The sequence below is a fragment of the Manis pentadactyla genome, chromosome 3 (assembly GCF_030020395.1).
Source record: "Manis pentadactyla isolate mManPen7 chromosome 3, mManPen7.hap1, whole genome shotgun sequence".
NCBI classification, from domain to species: domain Eukaryota; kingdom Metazoa; phylum Chordata; class Mammalia; order Pholidota; family Manidae; genus Manis; species Manis pentadactyla.
Genome location: NC_080021.1, coordinates 57,207,893 through 57,224,017, shown reverse-complemented (window position 1 = coordinate 57,224,017; position 16,125 = coordinate 57,207,893). Strand labels below are relative to the sequence as shown.

At 35.9% G+C, this 16,125-nt stretch overlaps 1 protein-coding gene across 1 annotated transcript; it reads right to left on the bottom strand.

Moving 5' to 3' along the window:
• Positions 1-7,435: 7,435 nt before the first annotated feature.
• On the bottom strand, positions 7,436-13,121 carry FABP12 (fatty acid binding protein 12). Its single transcript, XM_036919423.2, has 4 exons — positions 13,049-13,121; positions 11,290-11,462; positions 9,130-9,235; positions 7,436-7,539 (listed from the first exon to the last, which is right to left on the bottom strand). The coding sequence occupies exons 1-4, from the start codon at positions 13,119-13,121 to the stop codon at positions 7,436-7,438; spliced, it is 456 nt and encodes a 151-aa protein (XP_036775318.2).
• Positions 13,122-16,125: the final 3,004 nt, after the last annotated feature.

Genomic DNA, 16,125 nt, shown 5'->3' with positions numbered 1-16,125 from the left:
ATTAAGAAAATTAATTGCATTAAGAAAGAGGTCAAGAGAAAACAAGATACCTAACTATAGCAACATTGCAAAGGGCTAAGTGTATGAATCAAATTCAACAATAAAGTAGGTAGGCAGAAGACTGCTCTAAGAAATAGGATATAAATGCTAACGGCAATTGTAGGTCAGTAGAGCAAAAAACAGGAATATTTCTGAAAAATTATTAAAATCTTACCTCTCTCAGAATTAACCACTATTAATTCCCTAGCAACACTTGGTTTTAAAAAGGGAGCTCTTGGATACAGAAAATTTTGAAGAGCCAATAGGAGAAAAAATGGTGTCATCTGAGGACTCCTAATAGAAGGAGATAGCACAGAGGTAGAAGGAGAATGAAGAAAGCATTTCCTGATACCTCTCAGATTATTCTTCAAAGAACTACACTAGTTCCTCCAATATTCAAGGCTAATACTTAGTACATGGATCTTATAACTAGAGTCAATCTTTTCAGAGTAACTAACCATACTCCTTCTATTTCTTAAAAGATGTATTTTTCTTTATTCATACATTTTCTCCTCTAAGTCTAATAATTTAAGTCAGTGTATATAAAACTTTATAGGACTCATGAAAAACTGAAAATGTATCTAACCATAAGAAATTGATGATAAAAAGAGACCAGTCACCACTATACACATACTAGAATAGCTTAATTTAAAAGACTGGCCATACCAAGTGTTGGCAAGATGTGCAGAAACTGAAACTCTCACAAATGGCTGGTGGGAACATTAAATAGTATATCCATTTGGGAAGACAGTTTGACAGTTTCTTTAAATTTTCAGCATACATTTAACATATGTTCCAGGCATTGTATCCCCAGATATTTACCCAAATGAAAATATCCATGCAAAAGTCTATGCACAAATGTTTGTAGCAGCCTTATTTATAATAGCCAGGAATTTAAAGAAACCCCAAAGTTCATCAATAAGTAAATAGGAAAATAAACTGTGGTATATCCATACAATGAAATACTAAATAGCAATAACAAGAAATGAATGATTATACACATAATTATGAGAAAGAAGCCAGAAGAAAAAGAGTAGTATATAATTCCATTTAGTTAAAACTCTAGAAGAAAAACTAATCTATAATGATAGAAAGCAGATCAGTGGTTGCCTTCAGATGGTGGGTGGGGAAAGGAGAGATGGAGAGGGAGACAGAGTACTGGAAAGGAATGACTATGAGAAATGAGTAAACTTTTGAGAGTTATGCTCATTATCTTGATTGCAGCAATTGTTTTTCACAGGTGTACGCATATATCAAATACATCAAGTTGCATATTATGTGTCATTTTATTCTATGTCAATTATATCTCAAAGCTATTATTATTTTTTAAGAGAAGTCAGTTTAAAATTTGAACTGGGAAAATTACTGAACAATAAACATCTAGAAAATACAAGAGACAGAAAAATGGAAAATTTAGTATTAAATGTAATCAAGTCTGTCAGATGAATCCTTTCATAACAGATGATACATATAGCAGGTGGAAATGAAGCAGTATATATACTATCTTTCAAGAAGCATTCAAAGGAAGGTTTGCTTTTACAATTAAGGAGAGATAATGGTGGGAGGAAAAGGTAAGAAGGCCAACACCCCTGACAATTCTGTAAGCCTTTTCCAGTAAAGAACATAAATCTAAAATATCGGAATTTCAGAAAAATGTAAAGGTTAAAGAAAAGACATATAATGAAAGGAAACTGATCAGATATCAAGGCTATATTAGAAAAAAAAATCATTACTTAAGTGACCCTTTATACTGTACACAGCACCACCATGAGGGAAACAATAGGAAATACTATTTCATGTGTAATAGAGTGTAGTTCATTCATTGATTTATTCATTCAACATTTACTTAGCATTTCTAGGTATACTCAGCATTGTTCTAGATACTTGGGATACAATAATAAGGCAAACAAAAAGTAACAACAAAAATATCTATCCTCTTAGAACTTATTTATCAAGAAAAAGTAGCTTTGTTGTTAAATAACTTATGGTTATATGTAAACTCACTTTACAAACTTTTAAAAAATACAGTAAGAATTTAAAGGAGGACTATGTATTGAAAATAAAAATAAAAGATCATTGTGAATTTTCTTTATAAATGGGTTTTCATAGAAACATTTGCATAAATCAGTGTTGTTATTTTTTCTAACACTCCATACTCAATTCTAAGGTTATTCAAAAAAACAGTGTAATGGATGCTGAAGTGTAGTTTCTTATCCCCCTTTCAGAACTGAGGCACGCATCCCACCCGAGTGCCTGGAGTATAGGCTTCTGAAGGCTCACAGTTGTGATGGCATCCTGGAATGATAACAGCACATATCAAACAGCAATTGTGTTGTGGATGTCCCACCCTCCTGGGAGGTTTGTAAATGTGGGCAAGGGAGCTCTCTCTAGCTAAAAGCAGTTTCCAGTCTTCATTTCTGTCTGTGCTTCAGCCTCATGAGAGTCTATTGCTATGTCTTCAAGTTCACTAATCATTTCTTCTGCAGTTTCTAATCTGTTTTTAATCATATCCAGCAAATGTTCATTTCAGATATTGAATTTTTCATTTCTAGAAGTTTTCTCTTCCATTTATCTCCTCATTATGCTCAATTTTCATTAAATCCTTGAGCATTTTAGCATATTTATATGTTTGGAGTGATCTGTAAATCCATGTCTGCTAATTCCATCATCTCTGTCATTTTTCCATCTGTTTATTGACAGATTTTTTTTTCTTGGTTATAGGCTCCATTTTCCTATTTCTTGTCATATTTAATAATTCTGATTGGATGCATGGCATTGTGAATGTAACATTGTTGAGTGCCTAAATTTTGTCTTCCTTTAAAGTGTATTATTCTTTGTTTTTATAGGAATTTAAGTTACTGGCAGATCAGCTTGATCTTTCCAAGGCTTGTTTTTAAGCTTTGTTAAGGTGGCAGGTCTAGCCTTGCCTTTACTCTAGGAATAGTTTAGCCCTAGTACCAAGATAGGATCCTTCTGAGGTTTCTGCAGAATGACCCAGTTGTGTTCTGAGGATTGCCACTGGCTAGTGGGAGCTTAAACTCCATGCCCTGGTTTATGAGTATGAGCTCTGTGAATTTTTCAGTTTACAGTCCTCTGATTATTCTGTCCCTGGCTTCTGAAGTTTTGCTTTATGCATGTGCAGCAAAGGATTTTGCCAAGAATACAGGGGAGCACAGATTTCTAGAGCTCTTTTTTCTGTAGATCCTTCCTGTTCAGAACACTGTCCCACCTCTTCCAGTTGTCTCAAACTTCCTACCTTGCGATCTCTGTCTCAGCTCAGTGAAGCCACTGCTCTTCTTGGGATCTGCCTCCCTGCACATCCAGTGAGGAAGTGTCAGAAAACTGGGACAATAATAGAGGCTCACCTCAAGTGTTTCCCTTCTCTAAAACATCATGGCCCTGTATTTCCTGTACTCCAGCATTTAAAATAGTTGCTTCTTATACTTTGTCCAGTATTCTAGCCATTTATGGTGTGAGGGTAAGTACAATCTTTTTCACCAAATTATGGCTAGAACCAAAGTCCCAAAATTTCTTTTTATCTCATCTGTACATGCAGTATAATGTTAATACAAGCTTATTTAAACAATGCATATCCTCCATTTTTGTGTAATTCTTACTTTTAAGGACATGTATTTGAAGTTCTAATGTGGAAAGAGAATAGCTGTTTTCTTTTGTCAGTCATTAAATAGTGGGAATGAAGGTAGGCACTGGGAATAGAGAATTAAGAAGAGATGTTGATATCCATCAGTACCACAACATGATAACTTTCTATAAATCTATATCTGTATAGGAAATGGAAAGTCTCTAGGAAACAAAAAATAAATAAATAAGGGAAGTATTAGAAAGGGAAGAAAGAAGCTGTAAACCTAGATACAAAATTATGCCAACCTGACCTGTTTTAAGTCAGCCAAGTGTTTACAAGTTGAAGTCTACCAGGGCTTTACTATTTTGAAACACATTTTGGATTTTCCTACAGGAAATAGAGAAAATAAACATTGCCAAACACAAGATGTTGCAGTTTGCATGTAAGAGCTCCTATGTTCTACATTTGAAAACCTTGTGCAAAAACCACAACCAAAAAAAAGAAAGTCCCAATACTTTATTATAGACATGGCAATAATATTCATAGAATTCTTGAGCTCAAATTACTCTCCTATCCCTTCTCTAGGCTTTGATACATTTTAAAGTAAAAAGTAACACATAAATAGAGATAGTTATGGCTAGAGCTAGTCCCGCCTTCAGCTGTAATCTCAGGAATAATGGTAAAAGCCTTAATTGTCTTTCAAAGCCCTTTATCCAGCTACAGTGTTACTTAGTGATTGAGAGCAAAGCTTTTATAATGAGATAGACTGGGATCCTAGATGTGCCATTAGCATCTCCACAATCCTGGGGGAAATTATTCAACTTCTCTAAGGCTTAGGTATAAATGACCTAGCACATTGCTTGACACATAGTAGGCATTCTAAACCATCAGAACAAGTGGAAACCACATAGCAGAGAGATTTTAATATAAGGATTTGTTGGAGCTGGTATTAGAGTACAAAAGAATTACACAGAGATAATAAACAGCAGGAATCTGCTACTCCCCCTGTGTCTGTAGGAGCAAAGGGAAAGAGATGGAATTTTAGAATTTAAAGCTTGGTGGAAGCTTCCTAAGAAGCTGGGACTCAGACTTCTGAGGAGAGGGCACACTGCTGAGCTGGCACCCCTCTGAGTAAACACACAGTAGGCAAACAACTGAGTTTACTCCACTTGTTTTCTTTTTCTCAGGGATCGCTGTTCTTTCTCCCTGAAGTCCTTTGGATTGTAAATCATCAGTTCATATAATCTGTCCTTTGCTGTTTCAGCTGGGAGGTAAATCTGGCCCCTGCTACTCCATGATAGCCAGAAAGGGAAATCTCAAATGTTTTTGAAATAAATGAGTTAGCCACTTTTGGGGACCACTTTAGCTGGTTCTGTCTTGCTCTGTTTTCACTTAACTTATAAAATTAGACAATTGTTTTGGACATAGTTTAGATAATAAAGTCACTTAATGCATCTTTCCAATATCACTGCCTTTAGAGGTGATTCCAGCCTTCTAGATTAAAAAAAAAAAAATGTTTCCTGACAAGTCTGTCTCATCCAAGCAATAGATTAGTCATGGTTTGGCTGTTTTCTGTTTCTTAAATCCTCATTTTCAAAATGTAATCTTTCTAATCACCTCAGGGCATGAATGTTCAGGTAGGGCAGGTTTCTCAGGCTTTACAGGTTAATGGTTTTAACTATGCATGTATTTATCATATTTGTTGTAACATAGAAATAATCTAAAAGAAACTTTTATCTTGATTTCTGGAGAGGCATTCTGGCACCAGGGTTAAAGAGCATAGACTTGGAATCTGAGACCTACTTTTGAACTGTGGCCCTGGTATTGATCAGCTGAAGGGCTTTAGGTAAAATATCTCTCTGAGCCTTAGTTTATACTTTTGTAAATACTTTACAGGACAGAGATGAGATATGCATAGAAAGTGCTCAAATCACTGACTACTAAAAAAATGGTCTGTTATTGTTATTTTATGTTTCACCTCTATTATTGTCAACTGAATTATTCAAATGGAACATTCTTTCCCCAAATTTATTTACTTGATAGAAAATATACAACACTGTTAATGCTCCTGTTTAAATAAAACCAAAATATCCTCCTTTTCTGAGGTGGGTGGTTTTCTCATTAATATTCTAGTAATATTAATCTGAATCAAAGAATGAGAAGTTTTTAAAAATCCAAAACTTTCCCAGCTCAGGAAGAACAGCAGGTAAGTTTAGGGAAAACCTCCAAGTTCCTTGAGTATCCTGAACAATGCATACACCGAGCTGGCACCAAACGCGGAGTCTGGTGCAGGCGAAGTGGTGAATGGCGCCACTAGCGTAGTCGGTGCTGCTGTCGCCCGGCTGTCTTCCTCCTCTGGCCTCTCTGCCATCCTTGGGCCAGTTTTGGTTTTTTTTTGGTATCATTAATCCACAATTACATGAGCAACATTGTGGTTACTAGACTTCCCCCATCATCAAGTCCCCACCGCCTACCCCATTACAGTCACTGTCCATCAGCGTAGTAAGATGCTGTAGAGTCACCAATTGTCTTCTCTGTGTTGTACAGCCCTCCCCATATCCCCCACCCCCTACATTATGTCTGCTAATCATAATGCCCCCTTTCCCCCCTTATCCCTCCCTTCCCACCCATCCCCCCCAGTCCCTTTCCCTTTGGTAACTGTTAGTCCATTCTTGGGTTCTGTGAGTCTGTGGCTGTTTTGTTCTTTCAGTTTTTTTCTTTGTTCTTATACTCCACACATGAGTGAAATCATTTGATACTTGTCTTTCCCTGCCTATAGTGGTTATAGTGTTCTCTGTAAAAACAGGTATTGTCAGTAATTGCTCCAGTTCCAAATCTGTGCATTATTCTTTCACATACAGCTCAGGTATGTGAGGCACACTACATCCCTACTACTTGATTAAAAATTAATATTTCACCTTTTTTCCCCTTCACCCATTTGTCCTGCTGGATAAAGAGGGTCAAAAGGTTTAAAAAAAAAAAGGAACTGCAAAGCAACTATGACCCAATAAGAGTTCTTTGTTAATTATATGTTTGACTTAAATATGAATTCTTATTAATAATCAAGATAGAAAATAGTTCCTTATACACCAGTTCTAACAAGATGGGAACGTGAAATGCTTGAGTTAGTACTTCTAATGACCCTCCTACTATTGAATTTAAATTACTGCACAATACTGATTTCAGACAATTATCCTGGTGTACAAGAATCTGAAAAATTTGAGAGGCCGACAAGATGAATGGTTATGTTAGAAAATGCTCAGTGAAATTAGCACTAAAGTTTACAGCAATTTTTTTTATAGAGATCTATTCATATAGAGGGTGACAATAATTTAAATGTCAAATTATCTATTTTGAGCATTTAAGACAAGATTCCTTCTTAACACAAAGCTATAATAAGTTAAATCTGGAATATGAATCATCCTGAACAGCTGCCTATGCAATTTAATCATAAACTCAAACAGCACAGGAATTCTTGTGTTTTGTTTTCTGATATGTCACCAGCATCTGTAAAAAGATTTTTTTTAATTAATATTATTTTCTCAGTGTAGACCAGATCATGTTAAATTGAAAGGATTGATGTACTTTGCCTAATGAGAAAAAAGTCAACATAAAGTACCTTCCTGAGTATATGTTTTACAGCAGCTCGGAGTTCAACAAAATCTATCATCCTGGTTTCTCAGGCTGCTGATACCAAGGTACTATATGACTGAGGCATATATAACTGGGCAACCAAAACTGTTGGCACTTGTGCAAAGGCTTTTTCATATTAGAAGTCATAATATTTTACTTTGTAGTTTTATTTACACAACCTCAGCAGTTTGGATCACAGTTTGGGAGTGCTTGAGAATCTGAGACAGAGTTTGTTTGTATTCTCTCATATGTCCAAGTGCAGGTAACACTGTTCACGGCACTTTCTTAGAAGACAAATGAAGGATGAGATATTTCAGTATTATTATGGTGAAAGTGACATTTAGAAAAATGCAAACTAAGTACTATCCATATACACATTTCTTAAAAATCTTGAAAAGAGATCTCTGTAGACAACTACAGATAGCAACTCTTTGTTAGCCATATATATACATATATATATATATATATATGGCAAATCATATGTTATATATAGTGTGTATATATGTGTGTGTATATGTATTTGTGTATATATATATATATATGCCCCAAACAAGACATATAGTTTGGAATTTAATGTTTTTATTAAAATATTTTAAATGCCTACATTGAAGCATTTTTGCTACTTTACATACCTTGCATTTTTCAAATAATAATAATTTACATCAACTGTACTACTTTATGGTTTCCAAAGCACTGATATATACTGAGCACTGATGGTATTTAATTCTCTTAAAAAATTGTAAAGACATTTCTATGTCTAAAGCAAGGAAACTGAATTTTGAAGTGGATGAATGACTTGTCCAAGTCACATAAGTCCTCAATGGCAGAACTGGAAATCCACATCTTTGGATTCTGAATCTAATATTCTTCCTAATAAACTATAAAACCTGTTTGATGGTTAATGTCAATATAAGAAACAATAAAATCAATTATCCTTAGTCTTCTGCTTTTTACTTTATAAGAAAAAGCACTTTTCATTGTTGAAAGAAAAAAATATCCTACATTAAGAAATGAAGATAAATTTTTTTTTACCTCCACACAATTCTTGCATATTCTCTTAGATATTTTATATATTATGTCCAAAATTACCTTTTTACTCATTTTGGTGGAGGTGGGGGTTTGGGAAGAGAAGAATCATTGACATATTTTCCTCTACTCTGTAGAAATGATATAGGTGACCTGGGAGGCTATCCTTTCAGGGAGCAGGATGGAGTCAAAACAGTAAAGACTTGGAATTAAATCAACCTGGATTTTAATCTCAGCACCACCACATATTTCTAGCAGATTATCCTTAGGTAAGTCAGTGGCTAAATCTCAATTTTCTCACTCGCTCAATGGGCTGGGAAATTTTATCTTACAGGATTATTTGAGAGGATTGGGTAAATAAAATATGAAAGCAGGGAGCATAGTAATCACATAAATGTTAGTTTTTCCTTGTGTCAACTCATCTATACACCAACTAGACACTACTTAAGCCTTACACCCCCCCTTAAATGTCCTTTTCATATGTTTCTTTGGTGTTGAGCTGGAAAACAAGAAATTAATCCTGTTATGGAGATGGAGCAGAGGATTAGCAATAACTCTCAATGCCTGCCGAAATCTTGATTGCACAATACATGCTTATTTTGGCTTATGCACAAGTCAAAGAACTAGGCAACAGAATTTTTCTAATCTTTTCAGTTTTTTAGTTCCCCAGTTCACACATATTTTATAATATTTATGATCAGACATTTACCTGCCAATGTTTCCCCCATTCTTATAAAGTAAGAGAAAAAGAAAAATTACATTCACTTCCATTGCTTTAAAACAAGCTATTTTAGTGATTTTATACATCAGTATTACAGTAGGTGAAAAAATAATGACAAACATCTCACTCACCACCACCATCTTCCCACCCACCAACTTTCTCCTTATGGTGCTCTCTTTGCCATCCCAGTCCTGAACCTGAATCAAGGAGTCGTTATCTAAGGTTACCCTATTCTGAAAAACAGGCAAAACCAAATTCAGTTCAGATTGTCACATTTGAACACTAAAATGTTACCAGGCACCAAATTCTTCTCAGTTGTGATATTCAGGTACTTTTAGAATGGTGTTTACAATTCCACTTAAGACTTTATCAACAGCAAATTTGTTGGCTAATTCTTCTGGGGGAAAAACCTTTTATAAGAATAAAATGGTAATATTGCCTTGTAGAGTAAAAACTTTCATTTTCATATTTTACTCACAGGCAAAGTATTATCTTTTTGCATAAAGAGTCACAAACAAGTTTCAACTTTAAAGATACATGTGATAGTAATTCAAACTCTCATTGTAAGCTCTTATTTACTTCAAAGATTTCCTCTTCTTACCCCAGCAATATAAAAGATAATGATAATAATAATCACAAAAGCAATAGCTGCCTCTTAGGTAATGCTATTATATGAGGCACTCTTCAAAGAGGTTCACATATATTAATTCATGTAATCCTCCTAACAACGTTATGAAAATAGCTACCACTTATGTAACACTATTGTGTGAGGCAACCTTCAAAGAGGTTTTCATATATTAATGCATGTAGTCCTCCCAACAACCTTATGACACAAGTACTATTGTTATCTTCTTTTATAAATGAAAGGCTGAGCCAACACGGCTCCATGTCTTGGCAAAAGTCACATGGTTAGTTGGTGGCACTGGTGGGATTCACACTCAGGCAGTCCTGAGTCATGTCTGCACCTTTCTCATTATATTACAAGCCACAGAATTTAGAGATATCTCTGTATAAATGTTACTCTACTGCAATATCATATTATATAATTACTGGGATGCATACATCCCAGAGCTTACACTTCCACTGAGTTGGGACTTCTACTAAGATTATTTACTGTTCTGTTCTGTGGCAGAGATGATGGTCACCAAATTTTCTTTCTACTCCCCTATATTTCCTAGGCTTTTTATTCTAGTAGATTTTTAAAAATTTAGTACAGACATCTTTATTAAAAGTTTTTGGTCAAAATAAACCTTCCATTTTATATTGTACAGGAATTTGAAGTCTCAATATTATTTAGCAATGATTCATTAATGTGATGTTCAGTTCCATTTATCAGGACATCACTGTCCATATAATTTTGAGTTCATTCATTCAAATGACAAATATTTATTGAGCAACTGTTATGTAACAACCACTGGGTCTTGTGAAACAAAACAGATAAGAAACCTTTTCATTTAGGATCTTACATTCTGGTGTAGGGGATCAGACAATATTAACATAAAATATAAATAAATTGTATATTTTAAGTAAATTATATATTCTAGTTGGAGACTGTACAGAGAATGAAAACAGTGTGTGTCACTTGCAGGCTGAGGCAATACAAAGCCCACTTGTATCCCTATCTTGTTGACTGAGGATATCAAAAGCTCCAGATGGCCCAGCTCCAAGGTAATTGAACCTGCATTGGCCTGGGCCTCTGAGAAATTAAGAGAGGCAGATAGCTGATGCTCCTATTTCCTGCTATTCCCCTCATAGCTCCCGAAACTTCCCCAGCTCTACCACAATGCTGAATATGTACCATGAGTTAGAAATAAATTGCAATTGTCAAACCACTGAGAGTTGGTGGTTAATCTGTCATTAGGGCATAACCTTATCTATACCAGCTAATACAAGTTTTATTCATGTAATTCTTTGTGTGGAAAACTGCTATAAAATGGAAAGGCAGAACTTTTGTTTCTTAGAGAATGATCTAAGGAAACAATTCTCACAATGTGTTCCACCAAGTCTGCATCAGCATTGTTGTTAAAAGTAAAATTTTCAGGTGCCCACCCCAGACATTGGAGCCCCTGGGGATGAGACCTAGAAGTAGGCATTTTTCACATACCTAGAAAGCATCCCAGGGGCTTTGTATGTATATTAAAATTTGAGATCTTCAGATCTAGATTTTAGCCGAACTCTACCTAATATAGACTTTAGATAAGTTTGCTATAATTGTTTAGTTACTTAAACAATGGTTTCAAATTAACATTCTTATGAAATTTATCTGGCAGACTGTTAAAGGCCTCACCTTGGTTTTATGATCACCTGGGGTGCTTTCTTCAAACTCTTTTCCCAGTTTAAAGGAGATCTCATTATTTTTAAAGATGCTTTTGGTTTTTATAGTGATCACATCTCCTTTGGTACTGATTGTCACAGTGGGTTTTGCCAGACAGTCAAGTTTCCTGCTGGCTCTTCCTATTCCTGGAAACCAGGTGAAAGGACACAATGGTTAAGTCTGTTGTTGGCTCCAAGAACTCACGTTAGCTGTATCATTCTTGGTTAACTAGGAGGCTTGTGAGTTAAACAGGTTTAATACTGCATGAATTCAAATATCTAAAGCTAGTAGCACCACCATTATATGCTAAAACAGATTATTTTTTGCAGAAAAAAATTAGGCTTTAGTTTTTGTCTAGTGATTGTCATGTTTCTCTGGTCCAGTAGTTCATATTGCTGTTGGTCCATGGATCCCTTTAAAATCTTGGTTAAAACTATGAACCACATCTGTATTTTTAAAATGGACTCATTTACACACAGACAAAATACTTTGGCATGGATTCTTCCAGATCTTTATCTCTTACCTTTTTATATGTATGCATATATTTTTTTGCTTTTTTCTATTATTTTTTGTAGTAAAATACATATAAAGTTGACAGCTTTAACCACTTAAAAGTGTACAGTTCAGTGGCATTAAGTACATTTATAATGTTGTGCAACCATCACCACTATGTATAGGATTTAAAAATATATAAATGTTCTAATTTAAAAATTGTTATTTAACTTGCTTTTCCCTTATGTCTATACATCTTGGAGACTTTCCATTTCGGTACATACAGATGTAAGTTTTTGTCATTGTTACATAATATTCCATAGTATGTATATACTAATATTTATTTCATCTGTCCCCCTATTAATGGGCATTTAGTTTGTTTCCATTTTTGTTATTACAAATAATGCTGTAGTGAACCTCTTCCACACACAGCTTTATGCAGTACATTGAGGAGAATTTTCTATAGAAATAGCATTACCTATACAGCAATACCAATGTTTAATTTCTAAGAGAAGATAAATTGGGGAAATACTGTAATATGATTCATGGAATTCATATTGTGAAAAATGATGACAATATGTGATGAATTGGATAATGGTTCCCAAAGATAGTCATCTCCTAATCCCTGGAACCTGAATGTTATTTTATATGCCAAAGTGAACTTTGTAATACGGTTAATTTAAGAATCTTGAGATAGGGAGATTATCCTGGATCACCCAGGTGGACTCTAAATGTAATTGCGAGTTTCCTTATAAGACAAAACTTTCCTTAGAAGAGGAGGAAGATGGATATTAGACTAAAGAAGAGCAGAGGGCAATGTGACAAGAGGAGCAAAGATTGGAGTGCTGGGGCCAAATGCCAAGGCATGCCAGCAGCTGTCAGAACTGGGAAACAAGACCTATTCTGAAGATTCTCTAAAGATTTAGAGCAAATGTTCACAAAATGCTAATTTTTAAAACATAATTGTGACTTTTTATTTTAAATTATTTATTGAAATCCCTTGCTTTGTTAGTATATGGCACATGCATGTTTTATCCATGTCAAGTTATGTGAGAGCAAGGATTATGTCAATTCCACCCAAGTGTTTCACAGAGCTGTATTTAGGTGCTGAATTAATATTTACTGTTTCTATGTGAAAAATAGGAGGGGTTAAGATTAATCTGGTTTTATACAGAGAAAGTTCTATGCTATCACAACTCTCATTTTTACTGGCTATGATGTGCAAATAAACATGACTCACCCAATTCTTGCATATATTCTTCAAGATTTTCACAAGAAATGGATTTCCATGTTCCCTGGAGCTGATCAACCATTCTTCCAAAGCTATTTTTTTCTTAAAGAAAAATAGCGTCATATGAATAAATATGTTGGTTTCGCTGAAAGAGTTCTGGAACCTTCTTAAAATACAACTCTGGTAGATAGTGCAGAAAAATCAGGGAGAAAAGTAAAGGACTCTAATCCTTGTCATCATCCCTTAGTACCATCTAAAGCAGGAAAGCTCTCTACAAGGTAAGTAAATCAGGATGAAATGGAAATGCACATTTTTAGCAGGACTAGATATAATTTTTCCATTTCTAATTTAGGATCAAAACTAGATGTTACAAACTCTCTCTAGTTCCTTCCCTAAGAACTGTTCCACACCCAGAGACGTGTACAAGAGGTGGACCTTGGCAGCTATGTTTATGCCATATGATCCCTATCCTCCAGATCTTTCTCTGTCTCTGACCAATGGTGATCTAGAAAAAGCCAATTTATTGGCTGTTTAGAGATCTTATCTTATTCTCCTTCTTGATAATTTACACTGAAGCCCAGAAAGACTTCATAGATGGTATTTGGCATTTGAATTTAAAAGTTAAGTTTGGGCAGTCATAGAACAATCATTTTAAGCCTTGTGCATGTTGAGCAAGAAAATGGAGCAGAGGAAAAAGAGATTGTGCCACACACACACATGCACACACACACACATGCACGCACAGCCTTGTTACTGATATTTCCAGATGCCAGCTCAATTTCCCATAAGCTTAGAGAGTTGTCACTGCCATGAGACCACCAAATATCTTCTTAGGAAATTCCTCTTAATTTAGACCAGGTTCTGTTCCTTTCAACCTTGACTGTAACACACTGATGTCCTCTGATATCTGTAAATAATCAGAACAGAAGACAAGAAATATAATCGTAAATACACCAACTAAAAAGGAGACTTCAGAGTTCAAGTTAAAAGATAAGCACAGTCTTACACGTGCCATCAACCCTGAGAGCATCACTTTAATTCTAGGCATTGCTTCATGTCCATATATTGACACAGCATTACTAAGAAAAACTGGAATCATAAAATTCATTTAAAACAGGAAAGGAAATATAGCATTTTATAACAATTCCCATTCATGTTAAATTTCCACTATCTGTAAAAAATATCTGTAAAGGTACTTATCCAGGCCAATGGTCTTTCTGATTATTATTCAGCTAACATTTATAAAGCAACTGGTATTGTACACCTAACAGGAGGCTAAGCAATTTTTCATACAACATTGATTTGATCTCCTAACTATGGTTGGAAAAGATAGCATAGTTTGTTTCTGTTTGTTTTCCTTTCCTGTATTAGGCAATTTAACATTACAGGTTTTTTTATATGAATGTGTGTAATTTATAGAGTTATTCCTATTCAATTGAGTAGGCATGAGGCTGAAGCCAGGAAATGACCCACCACTGATGGTTCTAAAGGTATTAAAATGAGGCACTGAAGTTACTAATATTCCTAGGATTTTTCCAGAAAATATCAAGTGTGCTGCCTCATGAGCTGGATGCACATGGATCCTCCAAAATCAGGAAGTTACCTACTGACAATCATCTCCTTGAACATGTCATATTCTCAGTGTCAGGAGCTCCATGTTGGTCTCTATTGCTGGTGAGTTAAAGTTTAAGAGGTATCAGCAGAATACGGCTCAGGCAAGACCTTGATCACGTGCCTCCGTTCATGTGCTTGTTGTGTCAATTCAAAGGCTACACTGGCCTAGTCATGTGTCTACCTGGTTATTCATTGCCTTTTCTGTGATGGTGTTTTCCTGGTGCCTATTAATATGCGAGTCAAAACCTTCACATTATGCCCATTCCCTTAAGTACATCCACATTCCTCTAAGTCAGACATTTTTTTCTCCAATTTTTCAGTATTTTTCCTTCCAGACCCCTGACCAGCGTATCAGACACTTTCCTCTACCCACCAGCATGAATATATTCTCTTCTCAAACCATTTCTCCCTCCACCAAAAATGAGTAACAGGTGCACAGCTCTGAGCTCTGTCCATTGGGACAGTTTTTCCTCACAACTGTTGTTCCAGCCCCCTCCCACCCCAAGTATAATTCAACCACTGCCCATTTTTAGTTTGTTTACACACACTGAGCCAACCTATCCATAAAACATGTTCAGACTTCCTATTCCTTCAGCTGGTCACATGGGACCCCCACAGAGTCCTAGAAATGATCTAAGGGAGGGTTGTTGGTACACCTATGGTAGGAGACATGGGGGTCTGGATAACCTGCTCATGCAGTTACTTTGTGTCTTCTGGTCTTGCTTAGTCTTGACTCCAGATGCACAATTTCAATCTTATGTTGGTCAACTGCTGGGCCTACCTGAGTTTATGACTCTGTGGGTCTGACAGACTCCACCTCATAATGGACAGTTCTAGAGGCATGGTTATTTGGTGTCATATAATCAAGAATTCTGTCTCCACTAGGCCCTGGTAACACACTGGCAATTTACTTTCAGAAAGCATGCAAGTTTCTGTTGCAGATGGCATGGCCTTGCTCCAAAATCCCAGTGGTCTGTGTTGTGATCTCCCACTATGACTTCATCTGTAGGCCACACTGCATCTTTTCCTATGACTAGTACCTCCAGCAGCATAAGGTCTGTCAGATCACATGGCCCAAACAGAGAGCTGCCCATGCACAGCCTGACTTCCTGCTCTAGTCCCCACTCAAAGCAGGGAGCTATTCATGCCACCCAGTATACAGGCTGGAGCACATTCCTAGATACTGTACCAACATATTCCTATAATATGTTGCCACCATAAGCCAAGGGAACCTACCAGGAATTTTGTTTCCTTCTTTGTGATAGAAAAGCAATATACAGCAATTTATCTTTTGGAAGAGACGTCCTCACTTGCCCTTGACCCAGACGGATCCCTAAACATTTTACAACAGAGGAAGTTCCCTCAATTGCCACCAACTCTAACTCCCACACTCTAATCCATGCATTTTACCAATCCTTTCAGTATACTAGCTGCTTCTTGCTCATCCTTCTGATGTACATGATGTTGTACAG